General features: G+C 48.3%; 1 protein-coding gene across 1 annotated transcript in view; it reads right to left on the bottom strand.

The window, feature by feature from the left end:
- Nucleotides 1–604: 604 nt before the first annotated feature.
- FBXW8 (F-box and WD repeat domain containing 8) overlaps nt 605–20,593 on the bottom strand; it is a 96,653-nt gene continuing 76,664 nt past the window's right edge. Inside the window, exons 8-11 of the mRNA XM_054996150.1 lie at nt 17,853–17,980; nt 6,620–6,793; nt 4,645–4,761; nt 605–3,775 (exon numbers count right to left, since the gene is read on the bottom strand). Of these exons, the coding sequence (XP_054852125.1) occupies nt 3,631–3,775; nt 4,645–4,761; nt 6,620–6,793; nt 17,853–17,980 (564 nt within the window). The 3' untranslated portion in view covers nt 605–3,630. The remainder of the gene's footprint in view (nt 3,776–4,644; nt 4,762–6,619; nt 6,794–17,852; nt 17,981–20,593) is intronic.

Raw genomic sequence — 20,593 nt, 5'->3', positions numbered from 1 at the left:
AATACCCTCACACACCCCTGCCCCCCCCCCCCCGGCTCTCTCCCAAACACCCTTTCCCTTTCCCTACCTTTTAGAACACCCTTTCCCCTTCCCCTTCCCTACCTTTTCTCTGAGTGGCTCTCCTTGCTGCAGTGCTGGCCCTCCTCCCCAGGGTGGCTGGGCTCAGTGCTGGCCTTACTGGATCTGTGGGATCTTGCCATGCCCCAGCACTGGCCGGGAGTGGCAAGGCTTGGTGTACCCCAGCACTGCCTGGGCACACCAGGGAGTGGCACACGGGGCTCAGCCTGTGGCTTGGCATGCAGGGTGGCTTGTAGCCAGTGAGGTCAGGTCCTGGGGTGCTGCACAGCCATATTGGCTGGGCCTCTGGTGGATCACTGCAGCAGCAGCTGGGCTGTGGAGAAAGGTGAGGCCCAGTAGCCCAGATGGGCCTCAGTCCTCTGGCAGCAGACCATATTTGACCTGGCCATTTTTTACATCACATCAGCATTAGGTATATGATACTCTACTTGCCAAGTATCTTTCTGAAGAGAATGAATGAATGATACATTTACTGTTTGTGGCCAAAGGCCATTACAATCATACAGATATAACATATAAAATACTCTAGCATGTAAACATATGTACAAATATTAAAAAATTAAAATGATCTAGGCAGAAAATACCAGTCAGATAAAACCACTGCTGTCTCTGGACACAACTCTAGCCCGGATTTTCTTGGCTGCTAAGGCGAACAGAGAGAGGTTGTTCTGAGGTGGTGAGGAAGGATATTGACCAAACAGGGCGCTCTAACATGGCCCTTCCTGAAAATTCTAAACCGTGGGGAGAATTTAGAATAGGAGATCGCTTGCCTATCCGTTACGTGGAACACCCATTCCCGAATGTTAAAGCCAGCAACCGGGACACCCGGGGAGTCGTCACAGATGGAGTAACATCGAAGGATTTTATTATAGCTGGCTAGCTGTACAGCCTCATTTTTATGTATAATTTCATAGCATAACCTGTGCAATAGATTGGTATTGTTGTTATGCTCCTTCCTCCAGAATCTAAGCAGGGCTAGATGTACACGGGCTCTGACTGAGGGCAGGCCAAGCTCTGCTCGCATAAGAGCTGCAGGAGTACCCTTTGGTAAAGCTAAAATTCTCCTTAGGAAATGGTTTTGGAGAGATTCCAAAGCTGTAATTAAACAATCTTTCCAACCCCAGACCTCTACTCCATAAAGGAGCTGAGGAATAGCCTTGCTCAAATATATTTTCAGTGCTGGGTCTATTAGAAAACCTCCTTTTGTATAGTAAAATTTCAGAATGGCACCGATTGATCTAAGAACTGTAAATTTGGTTATTGTCAAATGCGCCCTCCAAGACAGAGTTTCACTAAAGGTAATCCCCAGGTATTTAAAGGTGCTGCACTGTTCTATGTTAGTTCCATCTATGGTCCGCTTGTACCTACGAGGTCTTTTGCTAGAAACCAAGACTTTTGTCTTGGCGCAATTGATGGTTAAGGCCTCTTCTTTGCAAAAGTCACCAAGTTTATGTAAAAGCCTTTTTAGGCTAACACGGGTAAGAGAGACCAGAACTGTATCATCAGCATATAAAATAACTGATATTTTCTGTAATCCTAAAGAGGGGGGGACAAATTCAGGGCCTGATAATGTCGGGATAATATCGTTTAGATATAAGTTAAAAAGTAAAGGGGCCAGGACACATCCCTCCCTGCTTTCCCCCTCTCAGAATTGGTATTGCCTCTGTTATCTTTCTGAAGTGTGTCTACTTAAGTTTTTGAACTATTACATTGTTATGCATTGCTTTGGCCAAGAGTTCTACTAATGCGCCACGGCCCATTACAGGAAAAGGCATGGACTTTTGTGCTGATGGGCTTGTTAATTTTGAAAGTCGCCTTATTTCCAGTGCTGTGTGAAAAAGAAATGACTTCTTGCCCCCTTCCTGTCTTCCACCTGGAACGGCTGCAGCTGAGCAAAGAGGAAGCAGAAGCCCAGCCTATGCTACTACAGATTCTCAGTGATAGTGTGGGGAGGGGAGAGAAAAAGAGACAAAAGCACTGCTTGTGCTTGCTGCTTTGTGTGCTTGCATTTTCAAAAATGCAATAGACAGGAGAGCAATAAACAAGAAAGCTGGGTATAAATGCCTACCTCAGGAGACTCTTTCAGTCAACCATCCAGGCTGGTTTTTCAAGATTTCATTCCATTTAAGCAGTGACGTGCTCAAGTTGCAAAATTCCACAGGGGCTTGGATGGACAGGAGGAAAGCAGGAAGGGGTGGGTGGGAAGGTAAGAATAACACAGGTGTCTTTCCTTTCATCCTAGGACTTAAAGCAAGGGGGGGAGGTTATTGCAGAAAATATGCATGGTAGGCAGAGGGCCAATTACCTCCACACACAAGTTCTGCAATTGAATTACATGTCTGAAAGCTAAGCTACGAGAGACGAATCACCCGAGGATGCGCATGTGAAGGGAGTTGCAATGTTAGCCGGGAAGCTGAGTTTTAAAAGAGATCGGATTTGTCAATTTCCCCTCTCTACAGAGCTAGCGAAGATGGCTCTTCAGAGGGTTTGCTAATTTCCTCTTTGCCTCTGAAGGCTCTGTCAGTTTCACCCACCCTTCTAGGAGGCTAAGAGGAAATAAACACTCCTGAGGAGTGATCTTTGCAGGCTTTGTAGAGAGGGGAAATGGAGAGAGCCTTCCAATCTCTTTTAAAACTCAGCTTCCCAGCTAACATTGCGACTCCCTTCACGGGAGCATCCTTGTGTAATTTGTCTCTTGTAGTTTAGCTCTGGGTGTGCTTCGGCGCCTGTAGAGGCCAGCTCAACTTGCTTCAATCACTACTAGTATTGGACATCTGAAGTACCAGAACTTAAAAAAAAATCTCACCCCGCACCAACAGGCAGTAAAGTGGCTTCCTTAGTTTGGGTTTCTAAGTATTAGGCCAGCACTGTAAGACTGCAGCCAGCTAAAGTAACAGCGAGCCTCCAGCCTCCCAGAGACTTCTGATGTGAAATGTCCAGTTTAAAGAAGGGTGCGGCTTTGAGATTCCTGAAGTGCAACTGACGCTTTAATGAAGGATGCTTTCTTACACAAGGATGTTCTCACTTAAACCTGTCTAGAAAAAAGGCTGCTTTTCACAGATTTGTCCTTGTGTGCCTTGATGAGAACTGTAGCCAGATTCACTCTTGAAGGTCTTTGTGAAAATTTGCTTTCCTGTGCTCTTAGCTCCTTTTTGCCTTTGCACGATTCCTTCCTTTGTGTTCCTCTCATCCCTGGCTTGGGGCTTCAACCCCCTTCTCTCCACTAAATAATCGATTCACAGCGTCTCCGTGAAACAAGGCCAGCCTCCCCGCCCGTCCAGTTTAGGACTGCTCCTCTTTCCTGCTTGGGGCCAGCCCCTCTGCGGACTCCACTGTGCTGGCCCAAGGCTCTGTATGCCTCACCTTCTCAGTCACCTGGCCGGTGCCTGTTGATTCTCCTCTTTTGGCCTCTTTCTTACTTGGGATATATTTCAGGGGTATTCAGCACCTCCTCTGTGGCCCATCTTCCCCAAATTCTGAATAAGACCTCAGCCCTGCAGCATGACTTTTCCTACTGATGGAGGATCAACTTTGAGTAGTACCCTCTGCTACCTAGATGTTGTCATAGGGGACAGTCAGCCCAATACTGTAGTTGTAACCAGTCCTTTCATTGTAAGATGAGCGGCAGATCGGAAGGATGCTCTCTGCAGCCAGCTGGTCTACTGAAAAATCGTAGGCGTAGATGATTCCTCGATGTCTGCCCAGAGATAGAGAGGGAGAAAAAGGCCCAAACTGTTAATGTGCCACAACATTTGTTCATTTATTTCTTGCTCTTCCTGCATGGAACTCAGAACAGCGTACCTTGATTCCCTCTCCTCCCTTTTATCCTCAAAACACCTTTGCGAAGGTTAGACCAAAAGGGAGTGACTGGCCCAAGGTTGCCCACCTCGCTTCACAGCGCAGTGGGGTTTTGAACGGGTCTCACTGAAGTCCTAATCCAGTACTGTAGCCACTACATTGGGCAGGCCGACTCATCTCAGATAAAACAAACTATTGTGTCCCTTACAAAAGGTGGAAAGATGTGCCCACGTTCAGGCCATCAGAGATCTCTGTCTTTTGGTGCTACACCTCTGAAGATGCCAGCCACAGCTGCTGGCGAAACGTCAGGAACTACAATGCCAAGACCACGGCAATACAGCCCGGAAAACCCACAACAACCATCGAAATGTAAACCTATTAAGGCCCAGGTGAGGAACACCAGGGATGTTGCGGGATGATGTGGCTCTTTCATTCAGCTAAACAAGGAGTTTCACTGGGGTCATTTTGCCTAGTGAGGGGATCATCTCTGAGTTGCCTCGCTGTGTATGAGCCGGATAAATCTGTATCTGAACCAGGCAATTATAAAGCTCAATGCCACTGCTATTTTTACTACTCAAACTACCAAAATTTACTATGTCTGCCTGCTTCAGGCAAGACTTTTAGTGAACTGCCATGCCTCTGTTGTCAAAGACTTCATCTACTACGTACTCCTCTTCTACCACGTACTCCTTTCCATGCCATCACCCCCTCGCCCTTCTAGATTCTTTCTCGTCTCACTCATGTCCCGGAGCACCCCAGTGGATTTACCTGCGGTGAGCTGTCAAGTCATCGTCCATGAGGCTGGCACCACGGGGCGTCCTTTCACTGGGAATATTAGCAGTGATCAGGCTATGGCTGTTGAACCAGATGTGGCGGACAGGGTGCCTGGAGAAGGGAGATGTGAGTTCTGGGGGTGTCTATGTGAACAGTTAAAATGTCTACACGCGACATGCAAGTGTGACAATTTACTCTCTAGTTCAACCCGAAGTATTAAAACTGATAACCATTCAAATCTATGGAGGTCCAGGGGAGGTTTGAAATTCTGGTGCTCTGTCGTATTTCAGGTTCTTCCTCTCAATCCGCGGAGCCCACTGAAGTGTGGGAGCAGAATGGGATTCTCCGCTTTCTTTGAGCTAAGTATTTCTTACCTGACTTAAAGCAAATGTCAAGAAAAGCTGCCTTTACTGCCACCCAGTGGAGTGTGGTTGGATTACAGCAGGACATTAGTGAGCTGGGCTTGCGAAGCAAAATATAGCTTTCTTTTCCATGCTTCTCCTACTGCCCCTCTGCCCCATTAACTCTGTGCCACCAAAAGCATAGAAACCTGCCGTCGACCAACGGCCTGACTCAGTACATCTAGTCCAGCACATCTGCTCTGACTTGCAGAAGGCTATGCTGCCCAGGATCCTTTTAACTCTGGAGACGCCAGAACAGTGTTGTTAAAAGGACGCACCGTCCGTGGTTCACGTAAATCTGGGCGAGAACTCTGACGTGACCACAAAACGAAGTTATCTCTTTGGCGTTCTCTTGCAGGAGAGGAAGAAGCTATTTAAAATCGAATCGGACAACTGGTCCCTTTTTTCTAACTCGGTATGGTCTGATCTGTTTGACCGCAGCTCTTTGAGATCTCAGGCAGAGAAAGCATCCTACACTCTCCAGGCAGGCTGTGAATAGACTCCTCTAGAGTAAGGCCCCAGGCCTAGCTGGCTAGACGGGAGAATACAGGCTGGAGCTGGAGCTGAAGGCAGGGGGCTTGGAGCACAGGGCTTGTACTTAGTGGACCAGCTGATCCAGCAATGCAGCCTTCCCAAGTCTCGGCCTAAATAAGCTGGGAGTTAATGTGGCTCAGCTGCACTAGCTGGCAGCTGTGGAGGCTCCTGAAGCTGAGCTGAGCCTTGGCCGCCCGGGATCCTGAGAAGCAGCACTACGCTCAGAGCCTTGTTCTGGTTCCAGGCTGGGACTGTGTGCTGCCAACCGGGCACGTCACCTCCTCTGTGCTAATGTGGCCTGAGGCCTTCTGCCAAGGCTGCTCTTGCAGAGTGGGAATGGGTTCTAGGGGCTATGGGCCCAGGTGCACATCCTGTCTGGCAGAGGCCTAGTGGTTATCACAGAGGCCGGTAGCAAAGGTTCATCTACAGGCTCTGGCAGGGTAGCTTCTGGTACTGCTGGAGTGTGGTTGGCAGGGGCCACTGCAGTGCCAGGCCCTCCCTGATCCCTCTGGCCCTCCTGGTTCCCTGGCCTGGGCTCCTCAGGCTCTTCCATGTCACAGTCACTGGGCTAGGCAACCCCTAATCCATGGGATCTATTTATTTATATCCCACTTTTCTCCCCAGTGGGGGGCATCAAGTGGCTTTTCCCTCTTCCATTTTATCCTCACAACAACCCTGTGAGGTAGGTTAGGCTGAAAGAATGTGACTGGCCCAAGGTCACCCTGCAGGTTTTCATGACAGAGTGGGGATTCGAACCTTGGTCTTCCTGGCCCTAATCAGACACTACACCACATTAGAGAAGGCAGGAATTGAACCTGGGATCTTTTGTATGCAGGCAGAGGTTATGCTTTAGCACTGAACCAGAAAGTCACAATTAGGCACACAAACTTAAAAGAAAAAAATTAAAATTCTAGTCTGACTGGGCAGACAGGCAGCATTTAAATCTTGTAAATGAATAGATTAGCAACACAAATCAGTAACTTGGTCAACCAGCAATATGAGGGCAGACACACTGCCTGAGCAGCTGACCTCACCTGGCATGCATTTCCCAGAGCTTGGTACCCATCCGCTGGTCCCACACACAGACCAGCCCGTCCTCTCCTCCGCTGACAACCTTCCAGTCGTCCATCTGCACAGCAGAGATGCCCAGTTGGTGGCCATAGAATGAGCAGACAGGATTGCTTCTGCGGAGGTCATACACTCTCACTCTAAAATGAGAACAATGAAGTAATTCATTCTTAAAGCCCATATGCGGGGCAGAGAGATTTTGCACAACACTTCTCTCACAATGTCCTGCTTTTCTCTCACAACAAGACAGCATTCCCCCTCCCACCCTTGCATGCTATGGCGAGATCTACTAGGGACCACATCTAAGATGTCTCTAGCTCTGGCAATGACGCCAACATCAATACAAGCTTCACACACTCAGGGTATGACTGGAAGGATCTTGCTGAAGCTACACAGGGGTGGGTCTGCTCAAGTTTCTAGGTGAGAGGCCTCTTGGGAACGCCACGTATGTCATGTTGAATTCAAGTGATGGAACGAAAAGTGGGATAGAAAAGTATTCAACAGTTGGTGCTTGGGGAAGGACGTGTGGTTTTAGAACCACGTTTGGCCATTTCTCAAGTCCACGTTGATTTTTCTGAAGGTGGGAGATTGATCCGCCTGTGAAGAAGCATGTCTTATCCCTACGCACACAAACCATGCTAGTGTATTCTATATTGCCGCATCACCTTTTGGTGCTGTAAACTTGTGATCAGCAACAAACACGAGCTCACGATGCTATCCAATACAGACAACCAGCCTGTCTAGCCTAGTAGGGTCTCTTCTGACTGGCAGCAGTGCCAAAGGTGCCAAGAAGAAGATTTTCTCAGCCTTGCTGCCAGAGAGATTTTAAAACACGAAACCTGGAAATGCGGAAGATTGAGCTCGGAACAGTCTGCTGCACACCAGAATTCTCATTTTGCCCTAAGTATGCGCTGAAAAGAGAGGTTGAAGCCTTCCTTTCAGTTCCTGAACCGTAGACAGAATAGGATGGGTTAATAAAGTAAGGGTGGATTTGGTATGCTGCCACAAGACAGTGGTGGTTAACTCCTGGAGTAAAGTACTTCTCTTTCAGAGGGTGTGCAAGGCCAACTCAGCAAGGGAGGAAATTAACCCTGCTCATTTTGATGCGCATGCACCTGCAGAGATCAAACGTTTTACTGCTGCAGGACACCACGGCTGTTTGAGAAGGTCCTCTTACGGTGCTGACATCAAGACGTCTCAAACAGGCACTTGAATAGAAAACCCAGTAATGAAATTAGAAGCCTGCCAATAGGCCCAATTCCAACCATATGTAATATATATATATATATATTTCCTAAGGTCCGATGCCAGAAGTTTTGTAATAAAGTGCAAGTACTTATTTCCAACGTGTGCGCCATCAAGCTGCACAGGGTTTTCAAGGCTTAGGGTGACCCCGTAGGGTTTTCAAGGCAAGGGACGAACAGAGGTGGTTTGTCATTGTCTGCCTCTGTGTAGCGATTCTGGACTTCCTCTGTGGTCTCCCATCCAAGCGCTAACCATGGTCGAACCTACTTAGCTTCCAAGAGATAATGAGACTGGGCTATCCAGTTCAGGGTATCTCCAACATAGGTGACTGGAAATATGCAGTCTCCCTACCCTGGTGCTCCCACCAAACAGAACACAGGTTGAGCCCTGCTGAGCCAGACCAAAGGTGCATCTAGTCCGGCTTCCTCTTTGCCACTTTCACAAGCCAAAAGCTTCCTGGAAGACAACGAGCACAGCATAAATGCAACAAACCATTTTGTATTGATTGTCCTCTGCTCCAGCAACTTGTATTCAGATGTATAATGCTTCTGAACATGTAGGTTCTATTTAGACTTCATGGCTGACAGTTGTTGGCTGACCTCTGTTCCCCTCCATGAATTTATCTAACCCTTTCGAAGCCATCTAAGCCAGCACTCACATCTTGAGGGCAGCGGATTCCATAAACTGATACGTTAAAACCCCGAACCCAGATCGTTAAAATCTCTCAAAGACTAACCTCATCATTTTGGGGTCTGACTCATAAGCTGTTAACCTCTTGGGCTTGGCGACTGAGCCTGTCTGTGTTATGAAAAGTCAATTGCTGCTTCTATCTGGATGGATGAGTCGGCTTTATCGAAAAGGGAAATCAATACATGATTTCATGCAATGTGCTGTTTCGAAAGCAGAGTGCCCTCCGAGGATTAATCACGAGCGTATTTGTAAATTACACTCAACAGGGCAAGAAGTCTCTGCGGACGCTATAACTCTACGGAGGAGTGCAGGATGCACAAAGTATTTCACTTTGTACAAAGAGCAACTCCATATTCTTAACAATAAGAACAGAATTGTTAGTTGAATTACAACTAACCCAGCTCAGAATTTTGCTCAAGTGATGGAAAGTCAGAGGTCACAGAGAAGCTCAGAAGTAGGACAATAAAGCAACACCCCCGCCTTCTTTGTTCATCACCTCCCCCGCCCCAACCTAGTACTCATCAGAACACTGCCTCTTAACATGGAGGCTCTTTTTATGGCTCATAGTCATCAACAGGCTAGTGATGAACAGTATAAAGTCTTTTTTCCAAACCCACCTGAGCTAGTGATCCTAGCTGACGCCATACTGAGTCTAATATTTGCCTCACTTTTGCCAGAAGCCAATCTAGAAGTTCACACAATTCAAACGATAGTTCTTACATTTAAGGCTCGAAGGAGCTTGGGCCTGGGGTGCTTGAAGGACTGCCTCCTCCACTACTGTCCAGCATTAAGATCCTCCTCGCAAGGCACGCGCTCTGTGCCCCCACCTACAAAGGTGAGACGGGTGGCAATGGGGAGAGGAGGCTTCCCAGGTGGTTCAGCCTCACCTTTGGAATGCCCACCCCCTCAAGCTTCCTCTGCTATTTTTATTTTACCCCATTTATACCCCTGCCCTTCTTCCCAACGGGGACCTAAAGCGGCTTCCGTCATTCTCCTCTCCTCCATTTTCCTCCTCACAATAATCCTGCGAGGTAATTAGGCTGAGTATGTGACTGAGCCAAGGTCTCCCAGCATGCTTCCATGGCAGAGTGGGGAATTGAACCCGGGTCGGCCAGATCCTAGTCCATCACTCTAGCCGCTACACCACACTGGCTTGCCACTCGCCTAGCCTCCAAAGGCAGAACAGGAGACAGCCTATTCTGAAGATCTCAACTGATGGATACACTTGCATGGGCGGGGTGGGGGGAGAGACTTTCCTTCAGACTCCTTTGGTCCCTCACAACCTCGTGTGGTCCTAGCAGGCTGACAGTGAGCGAGTGACCCAGCTTCACTCAGCAAGGTTTTCACATGCAGGGGTTCGATTTTAGGTTTTCAGAAGAGCACAGCTATTACACCTGATTTTTTTGTGAATTCCTTCCATCTGGGGCTCAAAAGTGGCTGCCGTATGCCTGCTCATTCAGCTACATCTGCAGCTTGTGCCGATTCACCCCCCCCCTCACCCCCCATTCTGACACGACTGTGCCCCCATCAAGAGTGGCGTACTAGCCAATGGACGTTGGGCAACATGCAAGAGGAAAGGAGAACCAACACATGAATCTGCCTAATATGGAGTCAGAAACTTGGATCTATCAAGGTCAGTATTGTCTACTCTGACTGGCAGCGGCTCAGAGGTCTTTCATATTACACAGTGGTGGTGGAAAGCACCATCAAGTCATAGCTGGTTTCCCATCCAAGGATGGCCCTGATGGGTAGCTGTGTTAGTCTGTCTGTAGCAGTGGAAAAGAACAAAAGTTCAGTAGCCCCTATAAGACTAACAAAATTAGTGGTAGGGTATGAGCTTTCATGAGCCACAGCTCACTTCTTCAGTATCTGTACTGGACTCTTGCCCTTTTCCATTACCTGAAGAAGTGAGCTGTGGCTCACAAAAGCTCATACCCTACCACTAATTTTGTTAGTCCTATAGAGGCTACTGGACTCTTGCTCTTTTCCACTCCAAGGATGACCCTGCTTAGCTTCCGAGATGTGATGAGATCAAGCTTGTCTGGCCTATCCAGGTCAGGGCACACTACATGGTACCAGAACCCTTTAACTGGAAATGTTGGGGACTGAACCTGGGAAGTTCTCCATGCAAAACAGCTGCGGTACCACTGAGCCACAGCACACCAGCTTCATGCCTATGTTTGTCCTAACTGTGCACACAGTGCCCATCTGAGTATATACAGTGAGGGGTGCAAGCTCGAGCTCTGAGAACGTTCAAAAAGCAGAACTTCTGATCATGCGGATGGAGGCTCCATGCCTAGATGCCGCACCCACATTGGGAAAATGTACCCAGGTGGCACATGGGGCTAACACACTCAATCCTGCTCTCCCCTTTACATGGGTTCATCCTGAATGCACACGTGCACAGTTTGTGTGTGGAAAGTAGAGGTGGAAGGCTCACCTGCTCACCCCTCCACTGCCCTCTACACATCCATCTCTCCATCACATTTTTATCCCACCCTTAAGAGATCAGGACGGTGTTCGCTCCCTCCTCCGTTTTATCCTGATATCCACTCTGTGAAGCTAGCCTGGTCCTTTTTTATGAAGGAAGCAAGTGCCACCTCTCTCTTTCAGATGCTGTTTTGGGCTCTTATGAAGGCTGAGTTTGGTGCTCAAGGATAGAAACCCATTTGCTCCAGGAAAGAAGAAATCTGATTGCTCCCCAGGCCAGCCATATAGAATGGAACCCCAGGACCATGTCCCATACAGTGCCCTCTTCAACTGGCACGATGTGGCGGCTTGAGAGGTACAAAGAGCCAGTACCGTGCAGCCTCTGGCCTTGCGGGGACCCGAGCCATACCAAACTCTTGCAACTGCTTGGGAAAGCCAGGAAAGAAGCAAGAGACTTTGTTCTGATCAGTCCCCCAGCCACAGGACAACCCACCTTTTTGCAGGGTGAGTCGCTATCACGTAGCAAAGCCTTGTGACGTCATTCATACGGAAGATGCATTAGCAGGTCCAGTGATTCCATAGGATGCCACACACACACAGACTGTGATCCTGGCTTTGGAAGGCAACTTCCTAATAACCTCAGCTTTCCTCTTAGCTGCGAAGATATACTTGAAAGGGAGCTGGCAAAACCTCAGAAGCCAGAGGGGTTGCTAAGTAACATTCTTAGCAGGTAGAGGAGAGAGAGGGCTGCTAGCAGAATTATGTAGAATAGCACATAACTGCAGAATATATTATGCAAAATAGGATCATACTGACTCACTGGGGGGGGGCATAGGTACTTCAGTTTGCATGTTTATTGGCATGATGTGAAGTGGCCCTTTGGGGAGGCACTACAGTGGTAACACAGGACATGCATGAACTTTTAAGTCCACCCCCCCCACCCCCCCCATTCATACAAGGGCAAGCGCAAGTCCCGGGACATTCAAAAATGGGACACTCACTAGCATCATCATACTTGTAAAACAGTGTCCAGGGAAGCAGAGCCCCCATCCCCCGGACTTACCTGGAAAGTCTCAATGGGAGGAGAGGGAGCTGAGACTGCCCCACCCTTGATGGCAGGCAAGCCCTCGGTGAGAGCAGAGGAGGGAGAGAGAAGCTGCAACAGGCAGCAGGAGACAACAGAACCGATGGAAAGTCATTCGGCTGGGGCAGCAGCTACAAAGCCTCAGGCGGCCCAGGGGCTGACAAGCAGCAGGCAGTTACCGGCAGGCACAGGAGCCCTACTGCCATCGGCCACCTGAGAGAGCGAGATGGGAGGTTCCCTGGCCAAGTGGACCCAGCTGCGACAGGTGTGGCAGGGCCCCACCAGCCCCACCCTACAACAGCCGCCCAATTGGGCGGCAGAGCAGGAAGGGAGGGAGAAAGGCTGGCCCAATGCCCCCCCCCATTGGAGAGGATTCCCTGTCAGCTCGTCTGGCAGGAGGAGTTGGGTGAGAGCTGGAGGAGAGGTGGGAGGTCAATCAGGGCGGCCCCTATAAACACAGAGGTGAGAGGGAAGGCTGATGAGAGAGAGCGCGAGAGAGGGAGGGGGAGAGGGGGGGAGAGAGAGGGAGAGAGAGGGGGGAGGGGAGAGAGAGAGGAAGGGAGGGGAGAGGGAGAGAGAGAGAGAGAGGCCAGCAGCACTGCGGGAGAGGGAACCAGGGTGCCCCTTCTCCCTTTCTGAGGCCTACCCTTCAAACAGCTGATGTGAGAGAGGGACCAACCTGGAGGGGGCATCTCTCCCACACTCAGATGCTTGGACCCCAGAGGCTGACAAACAGCCCATCATACTTATAAAATGACCCATAACGTGTCTGAAAAATAAATCTTGCAAAGCCAGATTGATTCAGAAGGGACATGTCCAGAGAAGAGGTTTTGGCATTACTGATCATGCAAATTTCACACTAGGCCAGTGGTGCAGGATCCAGTCCTTGTAAGAGCCCCTCGTTTGCAGGGGGCCTCTGATTCACTGGCAAAGCATGTCTGTTGTATCCAGAAAGTCCAAGGCTTGTTCTTTGGTATCTTCTGTTCAGGATCTCAGGTAATAGGAAAGACCTTTCTCTGCGCGAGACCCTGGAAAGCCGTGGATAATCAGACAGGACAGTATGGAGACAAGAGGAACCAGTGCTCTGACTGGTAGAGTTGCCAGACAAACAGTGGCAACCAGCGGGAAGTGGACGGCAGTGGGGGACATGAAAATACGTGGCATTCTGAGGCTGCAACATCACTTTTGGCATGACCCCAGAAGTGAGATTGCATCGGTGCAACACTCAAGGATTCCTTCAAAACACGAAGGGGAATCTTAAGTGTGTCGCACTGATGCAATGATCTGACTTCCGGAGTCACGCTGGAAGTGACATTGCCGCGTAGGAACGCTGCATATCATCCCCATTTCATCCCTGTCACTTTACTGAGCAGCAGTGGTCAACACATTCTCTACCTGTGGCTCTGTGACAGATCACATGCTTTGCATGCAGAAACTTGCTGATTCAACTTACAGCATACCCAGGAGAAGAGTCTCTGGCATTAGGTGTTGGGAAGAGATTTCTCTGTCTGAAAACACTGAGAGGCCAGTAATCAAACTGCTGATTTATCTGGCTTTGTTTTGAAAAGAATATATTCTTTTCAAAACAAAGCCAGATAAATCAGCAGTTTGATTACTGGCCTCTCAGTGTTTTCAGACAGAGAAATCTCTTCCCAACACCTAATGCCAGAGACTCTTCTATATATATATATATCCGCAATATATATTGCAATATATATATATATTGCAATCCGCATCTTTGATGTCCCCTGTCTAGATGCGCTAGATATGAGTCAGAGAGAGAATGTGCTCATGTGCACAGTACACAGAAGGAGTGGCTGAACATGTAGGAGATTAAAACTGCACAACACAAAAGAAAACACAACCCAGAGAGACAAACGGGAACCACCACAGAGGTCACTGGAAAAAAATCAAAAGCCCGCCAGCTAATCCTCAGGAAACGACCAGCAGCAGAAGCCGAACACCCGAGCGGATTGCAGCCTGCCGAGTAGGAAGTTTGCCATGCCAGAACTTTCATTGTTTAGGATTCCTGCTCCGATCCGGAGGCTGTTCCAAAAAAAGAGCTTCCCCCACTGCCTCCCCCTTTCCCCATCTCTAATGAAACTGCTCCATAGGAGCCTGCAAACAGCTCTATCCTGACAATTAAAACAAAAAGACGACAAAGACTCCGACCAGGCAGAATCCATCTGACAGGCTGGAACGGGGAAAGGAGCATGCTCGGGCTGGGGCTCTCCCAACACCTCTGAGTCACTTGTCAGAACATCCACAGATGGAGTAAACAAAGCCCGGCTCCCCTCTTTCTCTGACAAAGTGTGTGTGTGTGTGTGTGGGGGGGGGGGCTCAGCATAACCCTGTACTGGGCAAAAAAGCAGAATGCTTCCAAGCCTGGTCCCTGACAACAAGCCGCCTGGCGATCTGCCTGCCGGTGCCACGTATGGTAATCAGGCTGCTTTCCATTCAGCAAGCCCTGGCTTCAGCTTGGTGGTTTCATTAGTGAGGACCCGGCTTCCAGGCATCCATGCCCGGGGAAAACAAAGACACTCTTAAGTTCTTGTGAAAAGTCTTAAAAATCCAACAGCCTGTGCGCGGCTGCTGTCTGCGTTGCTTCAATTCTTCCACACTTCCAGGATCACAAGTGTAGAATTTAGTATCTGGTGCACAATGCAGGAGCCTGAGAAAATATTGGCATCTCTACCCTTCCCTCTAATACCGCTTTATTACTATTTTTCTAAAGTTTCTAGCCCTCATGTCTACAAAGAACAGTATATATAATATGTGAGCAATGCCCAATGAACTCTGAGAGTGAAAGTAAACATTCTGTGGGCAGCCACAACTTGTTTGCCTGATCCATGAATAGTGAGTATGTGGATTGCAGAGAACTTTTAAAAAAACCACCATGAAAACAAGTGTGCTGGGCACTAAAGCTTTCCAGCTCATCTTCCCTTTTCATGTTACCTTCTGTTGTTTGAAGCTTGCTTCTGGAATCGGACTTTGGCTGCGAGAAAAGTGATTTAAACTAACGGAGTACAGTAAGGTAAGAGGAGGGGTGGACAGACTGTAGTCCCTCCTCCTCAACCATGTGTCCTTTTTCATGTAACACAGACTACTGCTATATATATATATATATATATATATATATAAACGGAACAAACATGTGAATGGCTGCCCCTGTCACATCTATTTTGGCTCTTACAGAAGCAAGAGAAAAGCTGAGCAGGGCACCTGGCGTTCAAGGAACAGAGTACCCAGTGCTCCGCAGAGTTCCGTGCCCTTCTGTAGACCTTTCTGGCCTGAGGCAGAAGGCATCAGAAGGCCATCTCGGAAAGAAATAGCTTCGATCCTATACTGTCATGACTTAGAGGAGGGGCCACGGCTCAGTGGCAGAGCATCTGCTTGGCATGCAAAAAGCCCCAAGATCAATCCCAGCATCTCCAGTTAAAAGTATCGGGTAGTAGGTGATGGGAAAGACCTCTTCCTGAGACCCTAGTGTCAGTTTGAGTAGACAATACTGACCCTGATGGACCAATGGTCTGATGCAGTAGAAAGCGGCTTTGTGAGTCCACGTGTGACTTTTCAGAGAAAGGGTGGGGAAGGAGAAGGCATCATTCAGACATAAGCGGAACTATAGTGAATGATGGGTAGCTTCTGAAAGGAGGATTTGGCTCACAGATGATCATTCAAACCATGGTCTACCTCAACTAAGGCTGTTTTTCATTGCTTTCTCATCCCCCTCTCCCCCGGGAACACTGTTTAGCCTGCATTGTGGTTAAGGCACTGTCAGAGAACAAGTCAGGATACCTGCATGTGTCTGTCATATGAAACCAGAGTTAAGCTCAACAGTGGTTAATAAACCAATGTTAAACCATGAACTGAGATCCTGGCTTTAACATACCTTTGCTAACCACAGTTAGCAGAGTGGCTGTGTTTGGATGATCATGCTAAGAAAGGTTACTTTAAGTAAATCACTTCTTTAAACATACACCTTTAGGTGCAATCCTAAGAACACCTTCCTGGAAGTAAACCCCACTGACTAAAAACGGATTTACTTTTGAATAGATCTGCTTAGGATTTCTCTGCTAGCAACATAATGATCAAACTGACCAGGAAGAAATTGTGAAGATGAGTCAAATTCACTGCCGGAGCAAGGAGATCATATTCTGGCTCACAGATACAGGACAGGGAGGTGGGAATGAAATGATAGAATGGATTTGCCACTTCAGATTGCAGGTGGTCAGTTCCAACTGCAAAAGTTCCTTCATATTTAAAACTATTCAAGTCCATACTATTTATTCATATTTAAAACTATTCAAGTCCAAATAGAAAACTAGCCCTGAAGGAAAAAAAAAATTGTTTTCTGCTGTTTTTCTTTTTGCAATGTCTTTTAATGTGGGAGGGGGGCATTCCAAAATGTGACTCTCTGTTGCCCCCTGTCACCAATCTGAAGTTGTGAGCCTGCTCCATTCTCCTGCTTGCATGAACCAGGCATAGACTCAGATTTCTTGGATGCAATCACAGGGATATAAATGTGCTTATACTCTCTTTGCATCTCCCTTAGGTTGCGTGTTCATTGACAAAGAAGGGATTGTTTGACACACACGAGAAGAGTTTTTGCAAGCTGCCACCCTGGCGGATTTGAGGCTTGACTTTTGGCAGTAAAATGCCGTGCGATCTGATGCCTACACCACCAGTTCCACTGTCGCCTGCAATCTGATGTGCCAGTGTTCTTTTTCTTTTAAGGGAGGGTGGGAGGAGAAAAGGGAGCTGCTGGTCATTAGCCTTTTGCCTCCACCACCCACCTCTTTGGGGCAATACATAGGATCATTTCAATAAAGACCCCCCCATCTAAACACTGGACTCAAAGGGGTATTTTTAAGCACTTTAATCCTTTCACGCTGATGACTCCCAGCGCATTCACTTTTGCCAACAGACACCGAGCAGAAGTGGGGAGGGGGGAAATACGACTGGCCAAGCCAAAGAAATACAGAGAAGACTGTTAATCAGCTAAACAGAATCTGGAATCCATTCACATGGAAAAAAAACTTCCTTTTTTGTCACCTAAGGGACACTGCAGCCCCCGACACACAATCTTGTCACTGGTTGGCGAGTGGAACTATTTTGGCTGTGCAATTCCCTCCAACACGACACCCCCCCTCCCCCCCGGCAGGTTATTTTTCTTCTTTGGTATTGGGAAGTGAGGTTTTGTATGCCAAACTCATTTTGCGAGTGGCAGCAGGAAAGAGGAAGATATTCCAAGAGCCCTTGCTGGGCTGTACACCAACTGTGTCCACCAAATGGCTTTAAAAAAAAAAAAGAGGGAGAGATTCTTCCCATTGAGCTTTTTAAAAACAAAACAAAGCAGGGCGTGCTGTCCAACCATTACCTAATACTCTAGTTCTCAAAGTCTGCAAAGACTCAGCTTGCAGCATTTAGCACATTAGTGCACTGAGCAGGGGGCTGCCACAGGAGCTCCCCTTCTCCCACCTGAACTGTAGATAGGACAGGTGCAGCAATGCTGGTCACGATGGCTAAGGGAGACCTTCATGCTCAGAGGCAGTCTCTGTCTCTCTGAATAACAGTTGCTTGGGAGGGGGACAACACAATAGTGGGGGAACACTGAGCCTTTTTGTAGCTGATTGTGTGGGGGGGTGCTTCTTTAAGACATCCACAGTGGGAAACGAGATGCCAGACTAAATGGACCTTTGGGTCTGATCCACCTGGGATCTTCTGGTGCTTCTCCCACACAGACATACCTCCTGTCCATATTTCCAGTCACCAACATGAAAGGAGGGCTGTCCTGGAGGTTGACGCACGTGAAGTCACATAAGGAGCTGCCTAGCTGTGTGACACAACGTCCAGTTTCCAGGCGGTAGAGGAGGATCTGGAAGGCAAAAGAGGCCCCCCACCCCCAAGGGACAAGGTTAGCCAAGAGTGGGAACGAGAGCATCGCCTGGGAGTTGGAGCTGTACCACCGACATTCCCGCCAGGTGATCGTTTGCTGGCCTCCTCCACCCTTCAGTCTTTTTATTTTTTAATTAACAAATGGCACTGCTTTACATGAGTTCAGGAAAAGAATTCACATTATACATCCCAACTGAATTGGAATCTGTTCACTGAACACTGGAATATGAAATTTTCTTATCCTATACAACCATATGTACTGTTTTCCTTAACAGGAAAATGTTTTTTTCTAAGAACAGGGGCCCAATTACCTAGCTTGGTTTCTTCTGTTAGGAATCCTGGATAGAGCACTGTGTGTGCGTGTGTGTAAGCATAAAGATACAACCTTCTGCCTGGCAAGATCGGGAATACATATAAAGAGTCAATGGCTAACCTAGCTCTAAAGTGACTGAGTTATTCAGGGCTGCTTCAGTGTGTTCAGTCCACAAACTGGACATGAGAGACGGCTGCACAGTAGGCCTCTGCCCTCCACTTTTTCCAGCTGGGCTTCTACCTCTACTGCCCCATTGTTTCTTTGCTTCAGAGCGTAAGCATGAAAGCCTAGCACTTATTTCAGAGGGAGCTCCACGTACATTGCTCCAGTGTCCAAAGATGACAGCCACGGTGAATGGCCATGCAAGGAAGGGATAAACGTAGGTGAACCGTAAACCCCTGGCTCCAGAACTACGGGCTCCACAGGCAATGACTGCCATCGGATGCACATGCCAAACAAAGGCAAGTGAATGTTGCTGGACGGGAGTCCAGAGATCTTTCTGAACGCTGAATAATTCAACGAGCCCGAAATGCCTTAAGACGGCCTTCACCGTGACGTTTAGTTAAAGACCTTAGAGACTAGGAAGGCAGGGGGAGCAGCATCCATTTCGCAGGCGATTCTTTTCCACGTTACAAGTCCCTTAACGACCTTTACCGTCTCACCCCCTCGTTCGCTCTTTTAATAAGGCTGAGCAAATGGGACTTCATTTTCGCTGGTTGCTACAGAAGAGCCCGCTCAATTATTCATGGCCCTGCTCTCTCTTTTGTGCAGGCAACCCATTAGTCTAATTCCACCTCTTTGTGGCACAAGTTGGGCAACTTGTAGCCAGCGGCCTTTGACAGATGGGTGGGTGGGGGGTACCTGATGGAGGAACAGAAGGGAATGGACAGACTATGATCGCGGGAGGGGGACAGCAAACTTGTCAACTTGTTGAAATCTACCGACTAACACAAAATGGTCTCTTCCAGCACATACCTACAGCCACTCCAGCTGAGGCATTTGGTTGCTAAGAAGGCTATTTGGTAACCTTGTGGGGTTCAGGACCAAGATGGCCACCTGTTTGCTCCAAGTGCTTGGTGATTTTCAAGACACACGTAGAACAGCTAGGTTTGTACTTCCTAATACGAAACCATATTGAGTTACATCATTGGTTCATCTAGCCCAGCGGAATAGTAATATTTTATTTATTTATTTATAATATTTATTAGCCACCTTTCTATCTTACAGAACTCAAGGTGGCTTGCAATGTAAATAACACAACAAATATTTTAAAAAGACATAAAGCCACAATTTAAAATCACAATTTAAACTATCAACAAGTAAAAATTAACTAACCAACTGAATGCTGTCCTGAACAAAACCATGTTAGCTGCTTCCTAAAGATCAAGCATGAGGGCACTGGGTACATCTCTCTGGGAGACGCTATTTCATAATCATGGGGCTGCTACCAAAAAGGCCCTCTCTCGTGTACCCAACAAGCTGCTTTGGTTGATGAGACACTTAGGAAGGCCTCTCCCTACGATCCTAATTCTGGGCAAGAATGTATGAAAGAAGATGGTCCTTAAGATGGGAGAAGGGAGGAGCGCATGGGACAAGACAGTCCTTCGGTCTCAAACCATGTGACGTTTTAAAGGACAAAATCCACACCTTGAATTGGCTCCGGATCAGATCAGTAGACAGTGTAATTGCAGTAGTAATAGATCTGCAACATCTTTTTCTCCAACCTGCTATCCGAAACCCTTTTCACTGGAGTCTGTGCTCTGCTACTGAGCTCTGCTCCTTCCCTAAATTGTAAAACTGCCTTATACTAGTCAGTCCATGGCTTCAGCTGTGCCTGTAATGTTTACTCTAACTGGCAGCATCTGAGGCAAAAGCCAACCTGAGACTCTTTAAAGGGAGATGCTGGGGATTAAACCTGGCTGTTCTCCATGTGCCTTACCACTGAGCTAGAACCTAGTTCCCTAACATATGAAGCTGCCTTATACCTTTGGTACATTTCACTTAATATCATCTACTCTTGCCAGGACCAGGGCCGGCGGGCCTATTGAGGCCGGGTAGGCGGTGGCCGCAGGCGCGGGGTGCCGGAGGGAGCGCCGGAGGAGGCGCGGCGGGCAGGCGAGCACGCAACAAAGCGCCAGCCTCCTATCCCTCCCACCCCGCGCCGCTGCCGCCACCAGCACAAGCCCCTGGCCAGGCGCAGCCACCGCGGGCAGGCATCTGCAGCGGCGCAGGCAACCGAGCGGGAGAGCTCGGAGGCCGCCCACCGCAGCAATTGGGCCG

The sequence above is a fragment of the Eublepharis macularius genome, chromosome 13 (genome assembly GCF_028583425.1).
Source record: "Eublepharis macularius isolate TG4126 chromosome 13, MPM_Emac_v1.0, whole genome shotgun sequence".
NCBI classification, from domain to species: Eukaryota; Metazoa; Chordata; class Lepidosauria; order Squamata; family Eublepharidae; genus Eublepharis; species Eublepharis macularius.
The sequence above is the reverse complement of the archived record's forward strand: the minus strand, read 5'-3'. Positions and strand labels throughout refer to the sequence as shown.